Source organism: Lichenostomus cassidix, chromosome 3 (assembly GCF_008360975.1).
Source record: "Lichenostomus cassidix isolate B80296 chromosome 3, HeHo_3.0, whole genome shotgun sequence".
Taxonomy (NCBI): domain Eukaryota; kingdom Metazoa; phylum Chordata; class Aves; order Passeriformes; family Meliphagidae; genus Lichenostomus; species Lichenostomus cassidix.
Window position 1 is genome coordinate 52,062,850 of NC_139483.1, and position 25,716 is coordinate 52,088,565.

The 25,716-nt window shown below is 36.2% G+C and overlaps 1 protein-coding gene across 5 annotated transcripts in view; it reads right to left on the reverse strand.

Moving 5' to 3' along the window:
• Positions 1-25,716, reverse strand: part of ZDHHC14 (zDHHC palmitoyltransferase 14) — a 96,104-nt gene that overhangs the window by 26,153 nt on the left and 44,235 nt on the right. For 3 of the 5 annotated variants that reach the window (XM_085055783.1, XM_085055781.1, XM_085055779.1), the window contains exons 2-3: positions 15,810-15,982; positions 6,720-6,878 (exon numbers count right to left, since the gene is read on the reverse strand). In XM_085055783.1, coding sequence (XP_084911909.1) covers positions 6,720-6,878; positions 15,810-15,982 — 332 coding nt within the window. The remainder of the gene's footprint in view (positions 1-6,719; positions 6,879-15,809; positions 15,983-25,716) is intronic. The other 2 variants (XM_085055782.1, XM_085055780.1) reach the window with 1 other exon arrangement.

Genomic DNA, 25,716 nt, shown 5'->3' on the forward strand with positions numbered 1-25,716 from the left:
CATTTTTTTACCTTCCCTGAAACATTTACATTTAAAACTTGCTTAAGAAACATTAACTGTTGGATATCTCAGATAAAAACAAAACTGAGAACATTTCCCATTTTACTAAGCAGTGGTCTTATAGATGGAGTGTTTCCTTCAGAAGCCACACCAAAGCATGTTCCTTGCTGCTCAGAACCAAAGAGTCAAATCTCTACTTTTCCACAGCACAGCATGTAGACTCTTAAATCCTTAAATGTTCTGCTTCCATTTTCCAATCACTACGCTCCAGGAAACCATACAAAATGACCCAAATGCTTTCCTTCCTTTTTCAAAACATTTAATGAAAGCCTTATAATTTACAAGGAACACAAAAGCATTTTTAAATGGAACATTTGTAGGCAGCTTGGCCCTTCAGTTTGCAGTATTTATGAACCGCTTCCTTTTTTCTTTGCTCAACTAGATCACTGCACACCAGCATACATTTTCTAAAGCTTAATGTGAAGGCAGGACTCAAAGACAAGAAGTCGGCAGGTGCAAAAATATCTAGGTCATGTTACTAGGAGATCCCAGTGAGCACAAGTTCGAATTCACTCAGTAATTTTTCCACCCTGTGCAAGTAAAGCATTGTAGGGCAAATGAACAAACCTAAGGCATTCACTGAATGTTACCATCTTTATTTGAAACATGCAAACATGCATTCCATGACTGGAGAGAGTCAAGAGCCCACTATTCAAATCCTGAGTCAGTCAAGAGGTCACATTACAGCTCAACCAACTGGGCCAGGATTACTCCAAATTACTTTTGCTAGTAGCAGGAGCACAACACAGGACTACAATGTCCATTGTCAAGGACTCACACTGAGTAATTATGTAGAGAGACTGACACATCTGCATGTATTCATAATGATGACAATTAAAGCTTTTTGAAACACTATGATGTCATGATATGACCACATCTATTCAGCCTTCTTGACTTGACATTTTGTATGACAAATAGTACTTTCAAAATTTGGTTGCTCTTGAAATGTTTAAGAAAACAAATGAGGTTTTCAGAAGTCCATATATGTTTTATCACAAAGAATATTTATTTTTTCTTCTAAAATACAGCAGTCTAATCCCAACAGCTGAAAGTGATGCACACGTGCACAAATGCAAACACAACCACTGCATTAAGTCCTCTACAGTCAGTTCAAAATATTTGATAGTTTAGCATAACAAAAAAATTTGTATCCAATATTCATAGCATATTAGTAAAAACTATCCTTAGCTCTGACATTTGGTTTCACCGACTGAAATCGTCACTCCTAAGAAAATTATTTACTTAATCATATTAAAAAATCTGCCCCCACTGATGTGACTTGCCATTAACTGGTAAGAGCAATCAAATACTTGGATCAATTTAACTTACACACCATTCACCTTCCTGATAGTCATTCCCCTGGCAATGCCTTTGCTGTTACTTTTGTGGAATGAAATCTGAGTAGAAATCCATGTGAAAAAACAGTGAATAACAAAAGACCAATTGCAAGTTACATTTATGTGCATGCTGATGTTATTTTAGAACATCTGTTATGGACAATGCACAATGGATGCTTTAAATGATTGAGCTTCAGTACTTTTGTACACTGATTCCAAATCAAAACACCCCATGAAAACCAAACAGAAAGAAAGAGTTTTCTGGCCTGAAGTTTACATTTGGGAAATACTCACCAAAAGTTTACTCCAAATTACATTCTAGACACTAATCTCTACAAGGTGATGGAAACTCAAACAGCAATATAATGCTGGGAAAGATGGGCCTCTGTTAATGAAATAAATTAATAATGTGCATGAATAGCTACAACAAAAATCAGAATCAGAAAAGTCAGTCAGAAAAACAAACACCAGGGCTACTTAACATGTATTTCACTTTCATGACTGTTAAAGCTATTGCAGACAGCTAAGCTATTTGGGTGGGATTTTAAGAATAAATTGCAATGTCAACTTTTTGCATGCTAATCAACTTCAATAGTTGTAGACTATTGCTATTCACAAAAAGAAAATAAATATGCTTAATTTTCAAAATAAAAATAGCAATTGACTTATTAGGAAAACATCCAGCCATCGCCCTAGGATTGCTAATAGTAATGAAACTGTGTTGTCACATAGATCACTTCACTGCACCCTCCAATAATAAATGTTGACTAATTAACAAACTCCTTTGACTGCATGCACATTAATGGTGACATTTCCAAAAGTAGCAGCAGCAGTTTAGATTGGCTGCTCTTTGAGAGGTACAAAGAGGGCATAGGAGGACCTCACTGTTTAACAATCTCTCTTTACATACCCATTCCAGTACATATACTCTGGCATACCCAGATGAGTGCCTGACACACACCCAACTGTGGGGGAAAAGATTTTAAAAGCTCACATTTATTCCTAGAGGAAACATAGTATCCTTACCAAGTAACAGCATCCACAAAGTTAATGGATTTTTTTCTCTCTTTTCTACAGGAAAGCACATTATTTTTACACAGTTCTGTTGCTGTCTTTTACTGGAGTTTGAGTTTTTTAACCATTTTGCAAATTGTTATTGCACCGAATGTAAATACGTGTTTATTTTCTTATGTTCCTAATTTTTTTAAACTAGTAATTTCTCTCTTTACTTTTTACTCTGACATCTTGATGTTTACAACATCGTTTACATAGTCAGATGTTCTGATCATCTTTGCATTTTTTCATACACAGACCAATGCATAAACCACAACCTCTTAAGTAATCTATAATACGATTTTCCTTTTTAAAGAGACTTTCTGGCATATTTTGCAGTCCTTTGGCTTCAGATTTAGAAACCCTGGCACAAATGCCACACTCCCTGAATTTCCAAAGTGCATCTAATTATACAAATGGCAAAATCTTAAATAATGTATCACTTCTGTAAGTGCTGGTGTGTACTCCATTTGACAGCTTCTTGTTCTACCTTTCTGGGGCAGCCAAACAAAAGGAGTCCAAGCCATTTCTCACCTCCAAAAACTGGGAAAAATACATAAGAAAGAAAAAAGAAAGAAAAAAAAAACCAAAATGGTCATAGCAGCCAACTTAGTGCTTTTAACTGTTCAGCAAAAGAGTCATTTCAAGACAACCGGAGCTAAGGTTTAACAGGTTCAAAATGAAGTGAAAATTGTACTCTATTCACTGCAGGAAATGTAAGGAAAGAAATAAGCAAAGCCCATGAAAAGGAATTGAAGGCAAGAAAGGAAATAATAAGGTAATGAAGAAAGAGTGCTACAGAATAGAATGAAAACCAAGCAAACCAAAGTCCTGACATCAAGTAAATATACAATGATTACAAAGGACTACACAGTCCTGAGAAAATTACTCTCAGACACATTGTCTGTGTTACAAAAGCCAAACTGTTACAATGCCACCTCTCAGCCTGCTTTTGAAGTACTTTGTGTTCTTCAGGCTGGAAGATGGTGGTATCTGGAGTAAATAAAGGGAAAAGTTTCTCCCCAGAACGCACTGGTAATTCTCACTCTGTCTTACATTGTCTGTGTTATGTTATGGGTGCTTTTCTAATTATTGCCCCACATTGTTTATAAATAGCCATCCACTTCTTGTTCAGCTCTTATTATAGAAATCAACAAAACAAAAATTATTTATTAAAACCAAACAAAAAAAGGATATTACACAGTTGATGTTGCAATGACAAAAAATAAATTAAAAAGAAGCCATTTGGTCATTTCAGAAGCAAGTCCAACCACTGCCTTCTTACTAGCATTACACAGTGCAATCAAAACCTCCTGTCAAAACACAGCAATAACTAGCTTGAGCTCAGAATTTATGGCTGGTTTGGTTACTTTTTTTTAAAGTCTTTATCTCTTGTGTTAAGATGCATGTTATGTTTAATTCTCTTGTAATTCTTAAGCAACATAATGGTACACAAAACCCTCGAGGGGCTAACTTCCAACTGACATTGACAGAGGCAGTAAAGAAAGCAAATCAGGAATACACCCAAGGTATGTGCTTCAGGGAACACTTATTCAACCAAATTTTTTAAGGTATTACATAAATGGAACAAACTACATTTGTATGAAAATACAGATTTTTCTGGATACTACTAGGAAAATAATGCAGAGCTAAAGGGGTTTGAAATATTACCATGACTAGAACTCAAATTAGCTCTTTTCTTCTTTTTTTTTTCTTATATTAATCTATTTCTTGTTATTTTTATCTACAAATACCACACAGACATGTATGAAAAATAGTGATGAAACAAAAATCAAACAAGATCAAGTAACAGATATGCTTACTAAACAACTACACAGAAAAAAACAGACTAGGTCTTTGTATGCACTTACATATTTAAAACGCTACAATATATTCCTTACAGAATAAAAAACATTCATAGAAAACACAGAATGAAAGAACCTCTCTTTCACATTGCATTCATTTGCCAAGTATCATAAGACACCTTTAGGTAAAAGTAGCATACTCTTTTCTTCTGAGCAGTGAGTGGAGGTTTGAAGACAGGCTCCATTCCTGTACCACATAGTCTCCACAGCTGGTTTGTAACTATGCAGCAAAATCTTTGGGAACTATGTGGTAAAAAGGAATGCATGACCACATTGGTAGTGAGCTGCTTAAATATCATGTTATGTTTAAGTAGTGTAAGTTACTTAAATATCCATATTTGTGTGAAGTAGGACTACTTGTGCATAGGTTTAGTTACACTAGTAAGGAACTAAAACAAATGACAGCGGCACAAGAACACTCATTGCTATCACAAGATTTATTCACAAACTAAATAAAAGTATCATCATATAGACAATCTTAACTTCATAGTGGTGGAAACTGCATAACACACTCTGATTAAGTGTACACTCTTAGACTGTTAAGATTTCCACAAGTACATCAGTCATCCAATTTTCTTGACACCTATTTTTCAAAGAAAATAAATTGCAGGTACTTGTAGATTTCACTTTTTTGCATTCAATACACCTGAATATTTATATGGCTATTCCTAAATACATACCTATACCTGAATACCTAAACACTTGCATCTAATCAGGAAACAAAGCTACTATACAGTGTACCCTGAGAAAGTCAGTTTACTGTAATTCCCATTATAAACACTGAGGAGAAAAACTACGGCAAATTCATTCAGTTACTGTGAAAGAAATAATTGTGCAAGAGGAAATTACAATCACCATACCTACCTTACAAGCAAAAAAGGTATCTCAATTATATAAGTAATTTGCTCTTTTCTGATAAATATTCATAATAATTCACATCTGTTGTTTCATCACACACACATAATCAGAAGACTGTATAAGTTGTTCCCCTGTCATCACTAATAGTATGCTTCACAGAATAGGTTTTCCAGATGTGGTATGAAAAGGACACAGATTATAGAACAACCTATAGAAAAATCCTTCATACTAGTGTATTAAAAATCCAAAACATTATTATAAAATAAGCTTCAGGCCGTATTCAGGGGAATTTGCTCTTATTTTTGCTCTCTTAGTAAAGACAAAAGCCTTTCAACTTTTATTTGCCGCACAGGTCAACAACTGTATTTACATATTATCAAGTTTGCTGAGCAATATCACAACACTGTAATGTTCAGGCCATACATTTGCTAAAACATTTTTCTGAAAAATGTGCCAACTGCAATTCATAAACATTCCTACTTGCTCAATAAAAGCAAGCTCAATAGCTTTTGCAACACTTAAAAAATCTAACACATCAGAAAAATTTATTTACTGAAGGAACCATCTACAGATACCAATCAATTCTATAGGGTCAAAAGGCTAATAAGCTTTTCACTCTGATGTAAGTATACTCCCTAAATGAGTATCATCTAAACATAAAACTCCAATTCTTCCAATGACTGCTGTGTATCTAAAAATATCACTGCTGAATGCTGCAATTACATTTCTCAGCTGGAGACATCTTTCTACATTATTTTCTTGAATGCATAAGATCCAGGCTCAACAGTGTGCTAATCAACTGCACTAAACTCCAAATGTGATCTAATTAACTGGAAACTACTCAGATTTGATTTGTAGGGGTTTTTTGGTTTGCTTTTAAATCCAAGCATATCTTAATCACCTTGTCTGACCTCCACAGAAAACAGTAATGAAAAAGGACAAGATGTTCAGAGAGAAAAAAACCAACCCTATCATTATAAAATATGCTTAGGTTCTGACAATATCTACTTACTCTCAAAATAGCATATTTGCCCAGTAATTTCTTATGGATTCTGACTTTACTATTTCTAGTCACAAAACTGCTCAAAGGTAAGACTCACTTACAGTGTGTATTTTGGTCACACAGTCCTGAGCCAAACCTTACAGTTAGGTACTAATGAACTGGAGAAGCAGCTCCTTGCCCTCGATTTAGTTTGGTGAAGGAAACAATTCTGAGACTCCCAAAAAGCTTGGAAAGGTCATCACACATTGTATGCAACCCTATTTGAGTAGGGTGTGTTATCTTTAGAGCAGGTTAGGAAAGATGTATGCATCAGAAGATATTCTTCCTTCTTAGATTAGCAACATCTGCTAGGCCAAGTCTCCTTTCCTGCTTTCTCTAAAATTCTTCACATTTACCAGATCTTGTAGGAAAGAAAGATGAACAGAGCAAGTCACCTCATGAGTAATCTTGTCACTAAGATTTTTTTCTGTCTCCTATAAAAAGTATTAGTAACAATATATAAGCTACTAAAATGAACATATGCCGTATCTTCTTTTTACTCACCTACGCAGTTATCACAAAGGCTGCAATGTGAGGCACGAGGTGGGCGGAAAATCTTGCAAGTAAAACAATATTTTAGTTTCACTGTCTGTCCATTGATGATCACTTCTTTTGTTCTGGGAGGGGGGCGATATCCTCCTGAACTGGAGCCATTTGCTATATCTAAACATGAAAATACAAGACATGAAATGTTTCACATGAGCTACGATGTATGCACAGATCTGTCCTTAATGGCAATCTACAGCAAATTTCAAATTTATATTAACACATTTAAAATTAACCATTTTTCCCCTTCTAATTCTCCTAGAGTAATATGCAACAAAGAGATATTTCATTACAAATAGCATCCTTAGCCAATCAATTTGGATTGATCCAAACCCAACTCTCAAATGCTGACAACAACCTTGCTCCCAGAACTCTTACAGGCTCCTACCCCCTACTAGCTCATAGATAATATGTCAAAGACAACTATGACTTATGGTATAGGATAGCAAAACTTGGAAAAGCTACCTTTAGAATGTTCCTGAATTTTTTAGAATTCCTGTAAGAACAAAAAGTCTCTCAAGAAGTGCTGCAGAAATTCTACAACCTAATATAGAATCTGCACGTTTACCTAAGCAACAGCAGCTCTGTCATCTGATCCTGTTGTATGTTGAGATCTCTTGCATCCTGTGACACAATTGAGCACATTCGCAATAGTATTTTACAGCTTCTGCTGTTCAGAAGTTTGAAAACACAACTCCCACTGTTACTTCTATACACCTTGAAGTTTGTTGCACAAAACCTGTTTCCAACTACCTCATTTGATACAAGTGGTAGAGTTTTGGGTTTTGTTTCTTAGCTTCCTTTTGTTTTATTTTAGGATATTACCAATAATTTTTCCAGCAACTAAAATACTGATTAGGTTAAATCATTAAAGCTCAATTTTGCCCAAGCTGAGCTTTACTTTGAAAGTTCAACAACGAAAAGTGGTGTCTTTTTCTAGGTTTATCTGTTCTTGTGTAATCACAATCAAATCAAACCACAGAAGTGAAAAAAACCCCTAAATTAATACACTTGAATAACAGAAGAGCTAAGACAATAGGAAAGTAAAATAAAATATTTTCCAATATATGAATGAAAATACATTTCAAAGTCACAGTCAAGTCACTTGAACAACATCTTAGAGTTGACCCCCTCCCTTTCATGTGGGACTTGTTACTAAAAGAGCTATTAATTGTTTTTGAGCACAAACTGTTAAAAATATCACACAATTACAATTTCTGCCACTTACACAGCCCACAAACTATGTATTTTCCAAGAGGGCAAGAATCCTCCCACCTAGCAAGGTATTCAAACTGGCAACAGAAAAGCTGTGCTAGCAAAGTTGGAATTATAGAATGTGCTGATTTGGCAGCAAATCAAATTTAAGGAGTTCTCACCTGCAACACGCTCACCCACACCATAACCATGCATCAATCACAGTCTTTGTGGGACACCACTGCACTTGACCATTAAAACAACCAGACTTCAGAAAACTCTCATGGATAAGAGGATGACAGGAAGGGAGCAACAGCTGAGATGGATGGTATCTGGGTATGAAGCTCCTAAACACCCATTATGAGAATAAAGTGGTGAATACTGAAGAAGCAGCTGCTTAGAAGCAGCCTCCTACAGCCTGATGAGGTATAGACATTCACTTGTGTTAGACCTAAACAAACTCCTGCAATGTGCTTGCAATGCTTGGCCAGGTCCTATAATCTGCATGTGGAGGCATGGATTACTGTGTGGTTCCCATCTCTATCAGTTACACTGATTTTGACCTCAAAGCCAATACTACTTGACACAATATTTTTGATTAAATAAGTATTGCATGACAAGCTACCACTGTATTTCAGCATGTAAGCTGAAAAGATGTTCTTTGGAAGGCACAGCACAACTGTGCTTATACTATTTAAAGCTTTAGAGAGATATGAATGTTTCCTAAATCCAGAAGACAGGGAAGAATTTCTTATAATTCACATTACATTAAACAAGTTTCCAGTAACTTGGAACTGGAAGTTACTATGAGGCTTGTAATACTCATAGTCTTCTAGAAATCCTTGGGCATTACAGAACAGACTGTTACACCTTTTTCTGACCATATCATGGTCAAGATAAGACTTAAACTGTGAACATAAATATAGGTCATTAGCCCTAATTAATTTTTTTATGGAATAAAGCATTTAACACATGCTAGAATGGCATGCTCATTAATAAACTGAAGATTTTAATTTGATACTCAAATTTAGGTGTATAATTATAAAAAATACTAATAAAGACTGAATTTCATCTATGTGTAGCTTTCTATAATGCTAGAAATGCTGATGCATTGAATTTCCTAAAGTAACAGTAATATTTCAGATTTTTTTCTTTTACAAAATATTATTCCTAATATTAAATATATTATATACATAATCATTGAAAGAAAATTACTTAAACCAGTCAATGGGAATTTTTTAGAAGATAAATGCTCTTTTTCCTAGATAAACATTTATGTTTTCAAATGCACCTCAATTAAACTCAGTATCTCCCCTCCCTTTCAAGAAGTTCAGAAAGTGCACTGCAATTACTTCAAATGGGGAATTGTTTCAAATGGGCAGAATCTCAAAGGCAACTTCTGTCTTCTCTGGTGGAGAACTGAGACTACTGTCCAGCCCATTATATTTACAACACTGGTCTTCTAAGAGGATTTCCTCCCAAACATTTGCAAGGAAGTTCACGGAGACCGCAAATCCTAGCTCTCTGAGGCAAATTAATCTCGAAATCCAAGGATGAAAGTCATGCAAATGAAATCAATGTAAACAGTCTTGCTGACTTTCCACGCACTGAGAATTTTACTCAAAATCCTAAATTGTATAATCAAACCTGGATGTTCCAGTCTTTCTGTTTACTAACATCTTTTTCCTGGAAACAAGCCACAGAGCAGGGTCAAATGTGCTTGGATTTAATATGATTTATCTAATCTAAATGTGCTAAACATGTCCTGGTCTCACTGTGAATTTTCAGACTGTAACTTGCCTTCAATGTGACTGCTCATACTTGGGGTCTAATACAGTTAAATCTTCCAATATATGAGGTCTCTTTGAGGCACAGCAAGATTTACCTTTACAGAATCACCTCCCCCAAACAACCTGTGTTTGACCACTACTACATTTTTCTCATCTGATTTATTGCTGACGTAGTAACGCAAGTTCTTTCAGAAAAAGGATAAAATTTACCTTCCAATGGGATTGTCATTCATCCTCTTTGTTCTGACACATTTTGTAACTTCTTTAGCAGGGTTAACTGTTCATGCACTAGATGGGGCTCCAGCATTTTTATTACCCAATTACAAAAACCCCAGAAATGCAATCCATGTCCTTGCAGGACCAAGAGACCTAACTGCTCCAAGAAAGATACTCCAAGTATTTAATGGAGATACAGCACAACCTAGCAACCTTCTAACAGGACAACAAACTCCACTTAGATTTCTCAGCTTACTATGCTGCAAACAAATGGGTGGTGCTGATGAAAGACAGAGGCTGCAAGCTTGTATGCATTTCACTAGGATTCTCCTGCTCAATCAAGGAAGGGCTTTTTTGGTCAATGTTCTTAAGAACGTAAGACAAACAGCCTCTAGAAGGAATCCCTATATTGTCTCTTTACCATACCATACAAGGTTTGCTGACAACTTTAAAAGGACACAATTTTCAATCTTCAAACAATATTATTTGAAAAGGCAGTAAATTGAAAGACTTGTAATGTTTCCTGAGGACTAAATGAAAATGTAATGAAAAAAATCTTTAAGTATAACCTATAACAGCTGAAAAACAATAGAAAAAAACCCCCAACCAAAACAAATCAAAGCCCTCCAAAAATGCAAATCTCAAAGAAATGTCTTCCTCTGTGTTTAACCACTTAAATTTAAGCTACAAGCTTAACAACAGTGGGCTACAAGAGGAAAGGGTAATTCATTTCTTGGAGGGAAGAGAACTTTAATAAAACGCTCTTGTTTCCAGACAGTAATCTAAGGGACAAACAATACAGGGGAACCTGGCTTAGATTGAAACCATCAGCTGCTAACTGCATTCTTCACATAACTCTTAATCTGATAGTCAACAGGTATCGACCGCATATTGCTCCTGACTTTAAAGACTTGCTGCCTTAGATTTTTCTGAAATCATGTATTATTTTCTTCAAACTGGAGTTGCATGATCTTCTTGAAGTCTAAAACTTCATGTGAAAGAAAGCAAGCTCGTTCCCAGAAAGAAATGTAACGTTTAGTAATTTGCTGAGGGAAAGAAGCATAGAGAGGAAGAGCTTTCTAAGACTTACCTGACACACAAAGTCATTTCACCATATTTATTTTAAGAATTTTGTTCAAAGCGTGCAGTATCAGGTACAACTATAAGCCTAGGAAGCTGGTATCCCCGCTTTAGAAAGAAAGCAAAATGTGATAACCACAAATGGTATGTATTTGCTCAGGCCATTGCTAGTTCTATAAAATGCCTGTGTGGCACAGATTTAATTTGATAAGGTTATAATGAAATCAAATTGTCAGCTTCAAAACAAATGAAAGACAGGCAAGGAATTGCGAAGGAGTCTCAAATGTGGTCTTGAGCATCAGTGTAAATTAGGCAAGACATAAATAATTTGCAGAGATGGTGTGCTGGTGTAGCTCGTACACTGAGTTCAGGGCTTTGAAAACACAACAGCAAGCAAGCAGAAACTGCGCTGTGAACTGGCCTGAGCTGGTTATACTGATTCAGTTAGGAAGATACACGTAACTTAAGACAGTTAGCCTGAAGAAACATCCAAAGCATTTTAAGGCTGCAAGCATAAATTAACCATAACCATCTTTTCATTCATCTGCACCACCTACCCAATGTAAACAAGATCGATATTGCGGAGCAATTGTTAAATTTGTGTATCTCAACTGGACAAATGCTTTCCTCTTGGATACAGCCCATCCTCTTGGATTTGGTTATCCTCCTAAGCCTTCATATTCAGAAGTTTACATTTTTCCACTTGACTAACCTAGCTACTAGAGACACATATCATAACTGCAAAGAGGCTACAAAATAAGGCTGCTTCTAGGTTTTATGTTTCCATAGAAAAAACAGCCCCTCTCAATATAATATCTGGTGTGATTGCAGAAGCCATGCTTATATGCACCATGAAAATGCAATTACAGCTGGGGTACCCCTGGAAATAATGAATTTTCAATTTTAATGAAAGCTATAATTGAAATAAAAACAGTATATCAATAAGTTTAATGTTGCATTAGAGAAAGAAAATGTCCTGCTGCATTTCAGTGAAATTATAGAACTATTACAGCAAATAAAGCTACCTTCAGTGATTTTACATATATAAGCCTCATGCATCTAGTTCCTTTTGTTTTATTATGTTATATGAAAACTCAAAAAAATGAGAGTATTTTAAGACTTTTGCTCCTCCTCTCTCTTAGGCCAAATGCATGTATGTATTAAATACTCTTCTAAGGCCTGTTTTCTAGACTTCTGTTTAGCTGCCTTTCTCTTGAGTTTCTACGTATGTTGTGGAAAACCAGACAGTGAACTGAGCCCTCATCACCACTGGGTATCACTGAATGTCACTTCTGGTTCACGTAATGATTCTTCTAACATGTCCCCAAAAGGATTTCCCCTTTTTGTCATACCACAACACTAACTCAATCTGTTTGGAGATAATACTCAAGTCTCCTCTTCCTGCACCATTCACCACTTAGACCCCTTTCCATTAGTATTTGGTTTCCACTTGTATTAATACACTTTGTGTTTTTTTCCCCTGAAGTTGCTAAGGCTATTTAAAATGTATTTTTAAAAAATCAAACTCAGTGTTTGCAAATTTCTCCATCTCAGCATCAGCTTCAGAGTTAAGCATACTCCTTATGAGCTCACAATCAGTTTCTGAAAGGTCCTACTTGAACACTTACCATTTGTCACTAGAGTGTCTTTTTGGAAAGGTGCTCATTGACTGGCAATTTCATCTAGAACTTATTTCCAAAACTTACATAGAATGAATCCCATGCAAGACACTATCAAGAGCTTAATTAAGAGTAAAAAATTAAGCACATATTTTCCACCAAGACAATTACTCTTTCAATGAAGGACATCGGTTTGGTTACACTCGATTTGTTCCTGAAATGCTTTGTTGCTTGTTTCGAGACTTAAATAGCCACAGACCTCAACCCTTGACAGTCCCAATTCTTGTAAATTGATTGTTTAGCAGTGTACTCCATGTTTTTCCAGACAGAGAATAGTTTCTAGCAAGAGAATCAACAGCTTTCTATTAAAGAACATTAGATAAACCAATAAACTACAGCTACTTTCCTTCTTCTGACCTGCTCTATCAGCTGTCTAGAAGCGTACAAGTTATCTTCTGAGATCAAAGCAGCGTTGAATCCTTCCGATTGTCCTCTGCTATTTCTCATTTCCCAATTACACAGCATGCCTTCAACTTTTCTTTCTTCCTCTGACCTCTAACAGAACCTGTCCTGTTGTCTTCTACTGCTCCTTGCTGACTGCAAATGACTCTATTCTCCTTTTGCCTTTCCCAATATGCTTGTGCCATCTTTTTATACTGACCTTTAGAAACTATCTCCATTTCTGACACTAGTATCTTTGTGGCTACAAACAAATACAGTCAGAATGGCCTCTTATTACACTTCTCAACCTTCCCCTGTATGAGGATAGCTTGACAATCTGCATTTAATATAATATATTTGAATAACAGAAGTTCGTTTTGCTTTTTGGACAATTTCCTTTTTTTTTTTTCAGTTCTTTTCACTTTTTGTTTTTCTATGAACAGAGCAAATTCTCAAGAAATAACTGCTTTCCATTCCTGCACCTTTGGGGGGAAAATAGCAGCATCATAGCTCTGCTAGTCCTCCATCTTCACCTGCAAAAGGCTGACAGCATAGGTGGAAACATTTCTCACTCAGTATGACCACCCTGCTTCCAGAAGTCACCTGAAAGACTGAAGTACTGTGAGCTTCTTTACAAGGTCTTATTTTGAGAACCATTCTGCCTAACCAGTTCATCCTATTCTATGCTTTCTAATGTAAAAAAATAAGAGAACTTCAAAATAGCATTCTTAAATCAGAATTCCTCATTTTGGGGCACGACTGTTTCTCAGTACATCTCTAAAAATTTCTGGGAGGCTGCTTCCCAAAGAGACAAGTAGGGCAGGGTAAGACTCATGTATCTAAGAATTATTTGAATAAAGTAAAAGCTACGGGTAGGACAGGTTACATACACACATTTTAGAAAGGAAACTATTTGGTAAAGGGATTATTTTTAGGTGAGTTATCTGAAGAACTTCTTGTCTAGATATAAATTACTGTTAACCTTGCACCCCATCTTCAGAAGGCACCTCAAGCTGAAAGGTACTGCAAGTTATATGGCAATCGAGCCTGAATGACAGCATTGGAGCATCTAGTTTTCTTTTCAACTGCGGGAGCCATTCAGCTTTTTCTGCTGCACAGATATCACTCCTCTGGGATACACTTTTCAAGGGCACATAAAAAAATATATTGTAACAGCACAAAAATGTTCTTTTCAATTTCCATTGTTGAATCCACAATCACAATTTCAGGGAAGAATGATTTCTTATAGCTACCTAGCTTGTTCCTCTATCAGACTTGCCATAAGCCCTCATGCTTGGGAACTCCACATTTGCTGGCAATGTAATTCCTTGCTTCAGTACTCCACTGGCCCTTTTTGGAAGACTACTGCCTTGGCTACTGCTGAAGAAAAGACAGTGGCTTTGATCAGCTCAGCAGCCTGAACCTGTGAAGCAAGTATGCAACACCATTTAAAAAAAAATTTAAATCTAACACCAGTTCTGAAGTGGTTACACATGGGAACATTTTGACTCTCCTTTCTAGTATCCAATTTTTATTTTGTATTTCACCAAAACTCTGACAGATGACAACATAAAATTATTGCTGTGAGCTGCTTATGAGAAATAATTTATTTCCTGACATAGATCAATCCTTCTGTGAACACAGAGTAAATGAGCAATTCCTTGAACAAGAGCCTGTGCTTTGGACTAAAGCTGGTACCTTATTCTAGGTAAAGAATTCCTTGACAGGATCAATAAAAGTAAACCATAACACTGGTTAGGAAAAGGTGCTAAATGAATGCTTCATTATATTTTCCCATGTTTTTATGCACTTCTGAAATTCAGATGAATAGCAAACATTTTATTACTTCTATCATAAAAAGCCTAAGACTGTACCAGAATATTGAACATGAAGGATGCTGCAGGCATTTCTTCTATGCTTGCACAGATCTGTTACCTGTCTTTTCAATTATATAAGTGAACATTTCTCTGAAACTGCTTCAGAAAAATGGGATTTCCACTGACTATCATAAGCAGATTGATCATCAAAGCAGGAACAGTAGCATTTAGTAAGGCTGAGTAACTTACTAAGCACATAAACCCACCATTTATGAAGCAGCTCTGCAAACTGATCCTGTGTTTTTCTACCCAGGTAGCACATTTTAGCTATTCAGCATATTTGTAGCTTTAGAAGTCTCACTTACAAAATTTAGTTAACAGTGCTCTTGCTAAGTGAGAATTGATTAAAATCTAGCTCTCTACTTTAATTATGCTGGCTTTACACAAATTAAAAATAGTAACATTTTTACTGTAAATTAACACAGAGACTTATCTGACTCTTGCAATATAAATAACATAATTAAATTCAGCTAAACTCTGAGGATACAGTGTTTTAAAAACGCACAATTGTAGATCTTTTGCAGTATCACCCTTCTTGCCAAAACCACTTTAAAAAGTATTCTCTTGCGTACCACAGGGAGATTTCTACCAGACTTGCTGAAAAGTATTTACAGTAATAACTATCACTCTAAAGGGCCAGGATTTTGTTTACTTTCTTGGTGAAGAACTGACCCATCATCTTTCCACAGGAATCACTACAATGTCATCAGACGTGCCAGTTCCGGAACAATCACTGCGGCAAAACAGGAGTAACTCCTCCCATGAGCTGAGCAGCACACTGCCTTCACACAGTACATGCACCCTCGGGAGGAAAGCGAAGAGACAACAGACCTTCAGTGTTACCTATTTGTCTCTCTAGATCTGCTGCCTCATCTGGTGTTGCGCGGGGGAGGACACCAGGATCACTGAAACTAGTACGCAGCAGGGTCCCCATCACGAAAAAGAAAAGAATCCCACCAATTGCAGGTATAGCAGGCGTAATCTTCTCTGACAAATACGGACAACTGGAAAAAGAAAAAGATTAAACAATCAACAACACATAGTGCAACTTGCTCTCAGAAACTATTTACCTCTATAAATGCATACAAAGAATTCACTTTCTTCTCTTGATACATTACTTGCCTTGGAATGTTTATTGAAGCTGAAATTTCTGTTTATGTGCTCATGACACTTCCAGAATTTGTCATAATATGTTAAATATAATACAGGTACAAGTAGCACAATCATGATTTCACTAATATACAATACTCATTTATATAAGAAGATAAAATATTTTTATCACAGGATAATAAGCTTATATATTTCTCCACTCAATTACATAAAAGTAAATTGGGCAGAGAGAGTAAAGGTGAAATAACATGAAGAAGCCCATAACACAATGAAATAAGCCACACTGAAATACATAATTAAGTCTATAAAACAAATTTATTATCCACCAGAAGGATGGTGCTCAAGAACTTGCAACACGTTCCTTTAACAGCCTTGGTGTACATCAATATTATAAGGTCTCTACTACTTTCTTAACCTATTTCTTGTAACTTAGTAAACTTGGTTACTCATTTACAACGTAAGAAGGATGCAAATGACAGTGCCACACACCTGGGAGCAAACAATCCATGTCTATGGCAACATCAACAGCCCTCGACCAGGGCAAAAAAGGCACTATGTTTACCAGATCTGCAATATATATGCAGGGCTTAAGACTGGATTATAGTTTTAGCAAATTTTCCTCTGTGCTTCATATATTATTAAATCAAAATGGACAGAAACACCCGAATCCAACCAATACACAAACATAAGTGCCTCTTCACAGCTGTGCAAAATGAAGGGATATGAACACTTAGACACAACAGAGGCACTGCAGCACTCCTGGAAAACACACAGGCTGAGAACTCTCTTCATAGCTCTTACATTAAATAGGCGTGGGTAGAATACCTAGATGCCTTCCTGTACTTCTGATGTCTGCGTAAGAAGTCATAAAATAAACCTACCAACATGAGTCAAAAATCAACAAGTTCTAGGCCTTAGGGCTTCATCTAAATTTTCTAGGTATCAATCAAGTTTAATTAACATTGTCTTCCCTATTTCTGTTGACTGCCTTAAATGATGATTCAGATGTGCAAGGTTTTGCACTGCAAGTCAGTTAACCTCAGTGGAATGTTAACTCTGAGCAAGTGATGACAATGTCAGCTCCACTGTCCATCATTTCTGCCGAGAGGGTGGGGAGAGAATGGAAACACTTTTCATATCAGCTACCATGTACAAAGCATTTATTTCCCCGCATAATCCTGTTTAACATACTTGGCTGTTTCACCACATGCAGAGCATTTCATGGATGCAGTGAGTCCATACCCATTACGTGGTGCGTAACATAAGGAGTGGAAATCACCTCTCCTACATGAATGCAATACTACAGGTGCAACAAGTTACAAAAGATTAAAAAGACAACTGGGTACAAAAAAGAGGCGAGGACCAAGAGATACTGCAGTTTCACATAACAAATAGACTGTTGAAATACTAGGAAACATCCTTCAAATGTACAGTTTTAGGAAAATCTGTTTCAAAGACCCAGATTCATGAAATCAGTGCTAACTAAAGGAAGCAGCAGCAAGACATAAGCCTTGGTGGCTATAAGCATTGCTCCCTTCATGTCAGAAAAGCCAGTCAGAATGTACAGCCAAAGAGAAGCTTTCATACCGCATGAATGTCCTACTGCTCAATTTCTTTCTTGCCACAAAGGATTACTGAAATCAAAACTACTGTAATATGCTCAGACAAGAGTACAAATGGGCTGCAAGAATGTACTTTTAAAAGGATTAGAGGGAACGTGTACCTTAATGAACACTAAATATAGCACAGTGCTCTTACTCTTCTATTGCATTATTCATTACATGTACCCAAGAAATTACAACTGTGCTGAAGTCTGTTGACCAAACAGGAGCTGTATGTGTGTGAAAGGTAACATGAGATAATCTCAGGGTAGCACAGTAGGAGTAGTACAATTTTGACACTTGCCAACACAAACCCAGCAATGCCAGTACATACACAACTTAAATACTCACTGATACTCACAGAATGGAAACTAAGCACCATCATGACTCTAACATGTTTTCTTTTAACAGTAATTTCATACAAAATCAGTAGAAAGAACAAATTCCTGTGCTGAAATACTGAAAAAGACCCACATTGCTGAAAAGTGATGTTTTCAGTATAATAAAAAAGCTTGCAAAAAATCTGTCTCTGCCTTGCTGAACCAAGTCCACCTGCAGTGAAAAAATCCCCTCTCAAAGCCCTGTACCCTCTTCACAACAGGCAAACGTAAGGTAATCAGCTTCACTTAAAGGTATTTTCAAGGTTTAACAGCCTGTATTTTTCCAACTTTGACTTGAAATTAATTCAGCAATAATGAAGAAAAGACTGAAGATGACATCTTTGGGAATAATAACCAAGTAATGTTCCACCAATTCAAAAATTATTTCAAGCTGAGAAATCAGTCCTTGCAGCTCATTACAGAGATTCAGACAATAAGTCTGAGCAGGACCATTTAATACAGTCTGATTTATGTACAGACCATATAATATTACATGAACCTGCAGAGAGCTCAATGACATCTCTCCTTTAAAAAGGCCCAATTAATTTTTCAAATACCTCTGAGCTAGATTAAAAAGAATCCAAACCAAACAAAACCCAGCAGATATTGTTGGATCTTTTTTCTTCATGTATTTTTTAAAAAAAGGCGGGGAGGGAAATCTTACTTCTCCTGGGTTATTAAAAAATTCACTAAATGTGACTTCAAATTTAAAATGTGGATCTTAGCTCAAAATTGTGAATAAATCTGTAGAAATACACTTGCATATTTAGGTATTTTATACTTGCATGCTTATATAACAAATGTATTTGTACTGCTACATTAAGTCAGTATTATTGTAAATACTTCTAGTGTTACTACATTTAGAATTGTCAAATACTGAACACAGAAAAAAAATTATCCCTCATATTTGCTCAAACTCCTTAATTAATTTGCTTTAATTGCAGATATATCCCTTCAGGCATCAGCTTTCCTCAGATATTACAAGAAAGATCTTTTTTGGAGGGTATTTTCAGTGAGTTTTAAAACAAACATTAGTGAGTATTTCCTGACAGCAAATTTCAGAATTTTCCCCGAGAGGGACACCCTGTGCAGTGTCCTGCCCACCGCCAGCAACACTTTGATAAACAGCAGAGAGCTCCAGGACAAATCTCTGTCCCACTGCAGGGCAAGCAGTGACAAACCTTTTCAAATTGGCACTCAGTAACTACTGGATGTGAACTGACATCCTCAGTTTACATCTCAGACAGGGTAAAACAACTGTTCTTAATCAGCATCTGTAGTGACAGCAAGTACTGAGTAGGTCCATCTCAGAAAACACATTTTCAGAAAATATTAGTTGACCACACATCCCATTAGAAACTGTTATGGTGAAAATAGCTTCTTCAGAGAAAAATGTTTGGATTTGCATATTGTGAACTGTAACATAACTTGGAGTTTTGAATTAACTGAGAACTTTCATACTTTTAGCCCTGTGTTTTCCTTGGCTTCTCAGCTGCTTTTCTGAAGCATCATGTGCAACTCTGCGTAAGTGTAGGAGGGAAATAAAATCTGGTGGAAGACTAGTCTGTCACAGCTTGATAAAAATAAAAACATCCTAGCACATAAGGGCTAATTATCAAGCATCACCCCTGCGAACAAAGGATGCAGGAGAAGAACGAAAGCAGCTCTTACCATCCAGCAGCCCTCTGTGTAACCATGTGTAACTCTGTGTAACCATGCTCCCCGTGGCTACTGACATCAGCAGAAAAATACACACAGTAACTGTGCTGAAGAGCACGCACAGTGAGAGTCCTACAACTTTCAAGCACTTTCATTGGAAAAGGGGAGGAAAGGAAGTCTCCTGAAGGCCTTTCCTGGAAAGATGAAGGCTTTCCTAAAAGGTTCACTGTCAGTTATTCAGTGATGGGGAGATTCCGTAAATGACAAATCTATCCAGTAGGGATATCTGGAGAGAGGCTAAGGCTGTATTTAAAAAAAAAAAAAAAGAAAAAAGACCCCTACAAGCTTGGCTAGCAAGACTGTTAAGAGGATACTCTATGTCAAGCTGTTTATCAATATAAAACTCTTTGTAGAAGATATAAAATATATGTACTCTAGGAAAAATATAAATACAGTTTAATGAAGTAACATAAGGAAATAAAATTGTTTGTTTTCCTACACCATCAACTTAATTTCTGTTTCTGCAGGTACTGCCTGTTTAATATACCAGTGTCTATTGGTATGCAGGTGATGTCCAACAGAAGAGAGAAGGCTGCCACTGTGAACCTTGGGTTCAGCTCCACACGTTACAAGTTAACATCTGAATGAGACTGTGCTGCTTTCTTTAAACTAGCCTGAAGGGTTTGTTGTTTCTCCTTCCACTCTCCTTTATGGCTCCTCTCAGCTTACCCTTCCTTTCAACTCTACTGCATCATTGCTCCAAGCCATTGTCCCAAACTTCTGCCCTTATGCCAACACAAATTTTCATCAGGTTCTTTTGTGAGCAAAGCCAGTTTTCTAAAATGTATGAAAATGACACCATTTTGTTGACTTCTCTTCCTGTCTCTCTAACAAACCAAACATGCACTTGGAAAGGACACTGGCACAAAGCAAGAGAGAAAGAAGCACACACGAAACTAGAGGGAGAGGGAATTTGGACAGTGGGAGGAGACCTCTGTTTCAGCAGCTGTCAGTAAGGTTTTTATTCAGACCACAGCCTTTGTGAAACCATGTTCTAACCTTGACCTCTTCCAATTTAGAGATGCCAACAGAATACCCATATATAGACAGATTAAAGGCAAACCAAGACTCTGGGCGAGAAGAACAAAAATAGCTCATAACTTACTTTTCTAATGGTGAGTTGCAAGTTCAAAGAAAGCAGTCAAAGACATGCATGAAGAGCAACACAGAGAAAGATGTAAAGATGGGCAAAACGTGAGGGCACAGCAAGAGCCTTGGAGGCTGCTGCCTGATAAAGAATATATAAAGAAGACAAAGAGAATGATCAATGTGAAATAATTTCAGTGTTGTGGGGTTTGGAGGGTTCTGTCTTTTTACTCATTTTTTCACAAGCATACTGCTGGCACACAAAAAAAGTGGTATAATTTGAGTATAGATTAGTCCAAGTAATGTTACATGAAATTCCTAACAAGATTAGCTAAGGAAGTTCTGCATTAGTTTCCTACATCTGCCTCATTGCTTTGTACCGCTTTTAAAATTCCTATAGAATATTTTTAAGAGATAATAAGGAACACACAGACTAATTTCAATAGGATTTGAAATTTACTTTCAAAAAATGAATTTATTTCATAATTTTTTTTTGTTTTGAACATTTTTTCTAAATCATACACTCCCTCATTTCAGAATGGTAAAGCAGTTCCAAAAACTTATTTGATAAAATACAAGACAAAAATCACTCTTCTGATAATTTGCTTCATTTCAAATCCAGGAAATTTGGAATGTTGCAAACATGCGAAGATGATGGAAAACAGAACAGTTGGCAAAAAAAAGGAAGAATGACAACAGGAACAGAAGGACATGCATGTCCTCATCATCTTAATAATCTAAAATATACCCTAATCAGAAAGGTGTATTTACTGAACGGTTTCAGACAACAGGCATTTAAATATGTCTTTAACCTAGTTTAAATGCTTTATTAGTTTGTTCTTTATTGTACAATACTCGATACATCTTACTTTTTCTATATTTGCTATATTTTTGGGGGCTAACTCCATTTAAAATTAATTCAAATTGAAAATATTTTTTAAGTGAAAACACATATAGATTAATAGTAATTAATAGTAATTATTAATAATAGTGTGTAACTAAGTATCTTAGCCTCTAACAGCATGCAGAAATGATTACTTAGAAAAGATTAATGTGATGAAATCATACAGATTACTTAACCAGCATGATCCTTAAACCTAATAAGGTAAGTAGTTTATAGGTCCTCTCCAACCTATAACAAAATAAAGTTAGCTTAATGTTACACTGAATAGCAAAAGTTTAACAACTGGTCTTCAAAGTTTCATGTGGAAACTGGATGCAGTTTGGTCTTTAAAGCCATTCAAACCCATGAGGATTTACCAAGAATGAGAGACTGCAGTGACCTCCCTCCTCTGGCTCAAGTGCTCAGTGGAACACCTTGCAGAACTGACTCTATTAAATCGTAATCCATTACCATTAAAATTATATTTACACTGGCTGGATTTGGATGTAGGAGTTTGGATGAAGCAAAGCAAGCACTGTTGATTATGCATTGTAGAAGATAACCACAAACTCTCTCCTACAAGTAAAGATCTTAAGGGTTTAATGCAGCATATATGCAACAATCAAAGTAACAACCTTGCATCACCTCCCAATTTTTATTGCATCATGAACTAACTCTAATGATCTGCTGTCAAACTTCAAAGCTGAAGTAGATACAATGCATAAGGCAAAACGAACCTGTCTGCAAAACAGATGTGGTTAGTGAAGCTTCTGCAAGGGCAATTAATTTTTACTTTATTCTAGAGATAAGGAACATCTTTGTTTTACAAAGACAATTTTTAAAATTTTCATTGCATCAACTGTTGGCCAGAAATTGCCAAGGAAGGTAGTAAGAAAATGGGGAATATTTACCAAACTAATTGATACATCAAGTGCCTGACTCTAATGAAAGGTTAATGCAAGTATGACATATGCTCTAAAGACAAACTCAGAAAAGGCATGGCTTCCAACCATGCAGCAAACTGAAGTCTTGTTTAATTGTTATTTCCATTTCATAATTACTTATTTGAAAAACTAAAAATATATTTGTAATTAAATTTTCCAGTTTTGCATACAGTGCAAGGTCTGGTTTTCATAGTATAAGACTACCAATTAATGAATTCCCCTAAATTCATAAACATTTAATTTCTTTTGAACCTCCCATATAGAACACTTTCTTTCCTGTTGTGCTTCATATTGCTTCCTTATTATTTCTTATTATTTCCTGTTACATGATTTTATAACTAAACCATCAGGTTAATCCCAAGTACTAATGAACAGAAACGAAAACTGGGACAAAACAAGCGGAAATGCCTTACGCCACAAGTAAGTCCCTAAAGGAGGGTGAGCTTCTAGACGATTTTTCACAGGATCCTCTGGACATTGAAACACACACAAGTAAGCTGCTGCCAGTTACTGGACTCTGAGCTTTCAGTGAGCCATAGTTTGTTTTCACCCTCCCCAGTCTATAAGGTCTAAAGGCTAGATGTAAATCCTAGCTCTTGCTAAAGGGCAAAGGCCTGTCAATGCAATCCCCACCTCTGGCCACACTCCACTGTCACCCTGTATAGCACAAATGAGCTGACTAACACTGAGCTAAAACAGAGGAATTGTTCTTCATCTGTTCCCTTTCCTGAAAAAACCCCCACACTACCTAACTCAAAAAACTCCCAAAAACATTCATTTGCTGTTTGATCAATTTCCTAAAAAACTTAATTCACTGCGTGCCAGAGAGAGAATTAATGAGTGTCAGAGAACAGGTAGGAACACATACAAGTCAGGATGAAGTTCAACTGTGATTTCTAGATCCGCTCTGCTGCTATGGGGAAATACCACCCATACCCATAAGAGCTTAGGAATAGTGGATCCAGTGTCTTATTGTCATGATTTAACCTGGCAGGTATCTAAACAGCTACTTGCTTACCCTGGGTTTTCTTTTTTTTTTTTTCCACTCTTCTTTCCTCTGCAATTCTCCATATCACAAGTCATTTGTATAAAACACACAAATGAACTTTTATCTTAAAATACAGGGGAAAAATATTTACATCCTAACTTCTCACTGAAAGCCACTATAATAAAAGCCTTTGCACATTCACTGAAAAGCAGATATGGCATTTCCTAGGGCTCTCTTACTTATAAAAATGGAGACTATCTAATCCTACCCACCTTACATATCAAAAGAATATATCACATTGTTATAAATAAAGCAACTGGAAACATAAAGCAAGAAGGAGGATAAAACCAAGAGAGCTTAACTTCCTCTTCCCAAAAAGAAGCAGAGCCGAGCAATTCAGCAACGTGATCATACAAAGACCCGAGAGGCTTGTTTGTAGTATTTTCACAGCCACAAGTGCTGGAGGAGTTTTACCTGAAATGGCATCCTTTGCATTCTCCTACTGCCTCCTCACAGTATCATGTGAATTCTCTTATCCCACACTAAGCACTCATTGGAGAGGCAGACTGGCATACTGCAGGCTACTTCAGATTAAAAAAACCTCAACAACTAATTGGCACTCATGATTCCGAAGCAGTGCCAGATCTCCATATCTAAAAATGGGTCAGTTTAAATATATCAACTTGCAAAGACGAGCTTGAGGCAAATCATGCATTTCATAGAAAAAATAAAGTACACAGTGCTTCATCTGCACAGACAGCATCACTACTACAAATATTTGGATTAGCAATAGAATTGAAACAGCTAGGAATAGCCTTTTACTGTTTTGCATTAGAACTGAGATTTGGGTGCAAGTCACAGAAGTCCAGGCAAGAAAAGTTTAAGCAATACCCTCCAGTGAAAGACTGCTTCTGAATCATCAGGGTTTAACAATGTTGTAGCATTTAATTACCTTCCGGAATGTGTGCAGAAAAGATTGCACTGTTGGGGCAATGTAACGCTTTTGTCAGAGTATTTCCTTTTTTTAAGAAGACATTTACATGCCCTTTATAGACTTCTATGTTAAATACTTATCAAACCTAGATAAGCACGTTCAAATTGAAAATTGTGGCTTTATTATACTATGCTTTTCTCTGTACTTCCACAAACACATTACGGAGAGGCACTTTCCTCTTGAGAAAGACCACTGACTGAAATTATTAATTTCATACTCTCTTCCTGAACACTTGTATAATTCACCAAAAGTTATTTCTCCCATACATCAATTCTGTGATTTAAATCACCTGTTTAAACAAGAGAAAACATTCCAGCATATTTTCTCTTAAGCCAATGACATAAAAGATATGTATTACAGAAAAATACAATGAAAGTTATCACAGAAATGTTGCTTTAAAAATTAAAAACTAAGGATGAATATCATCCCTGTTAATGGTTAAAAGTTGAAGCTATCTCAGAAGGTTCTGTAGCAAGTTCAACAACAACAAAAATCTCACATTTAAATAATTATGTTCTTTACATAAATGTCAGTCACTTAAGAACTACAGTTACTTTACAGTTATCTGCTGTACAACAACTAAATATTTTGACTGCTAATGGATAAACCAGACCTGAATGTGAAATGAACAAAGAAATGCCCAGTTTTTACCATTTCTTAATATTTTATTCAACATTCCCACTCAGTTTTAATTTTTTGTCATACGCAAATTTCCCTTTCTACTATTCCATTACAATTTTCAAGCCTTTTCCCAACTAATATGCAATTTTGTCAAGTAATTATCACAACCCCTAATTTTTATGTAAACCGAAACAGGATTTCAGGCAGGGGAGATTAACAAACACAGGGTGTTACTGCTATCCTTCTTTGAAAGTGTAATTTATTTCTTCAATTTAACAACTGTCTATTTTTGTCAGACTGCCAAAACTCCTAAAAACTGTCACAAGAAGGTGAAGCAAAGAAAAGGTCTTTGTTATATCCACTGTGACTATAAATTTAAAATTCTTTTCTTCTTCTAACATTTCAATTATGC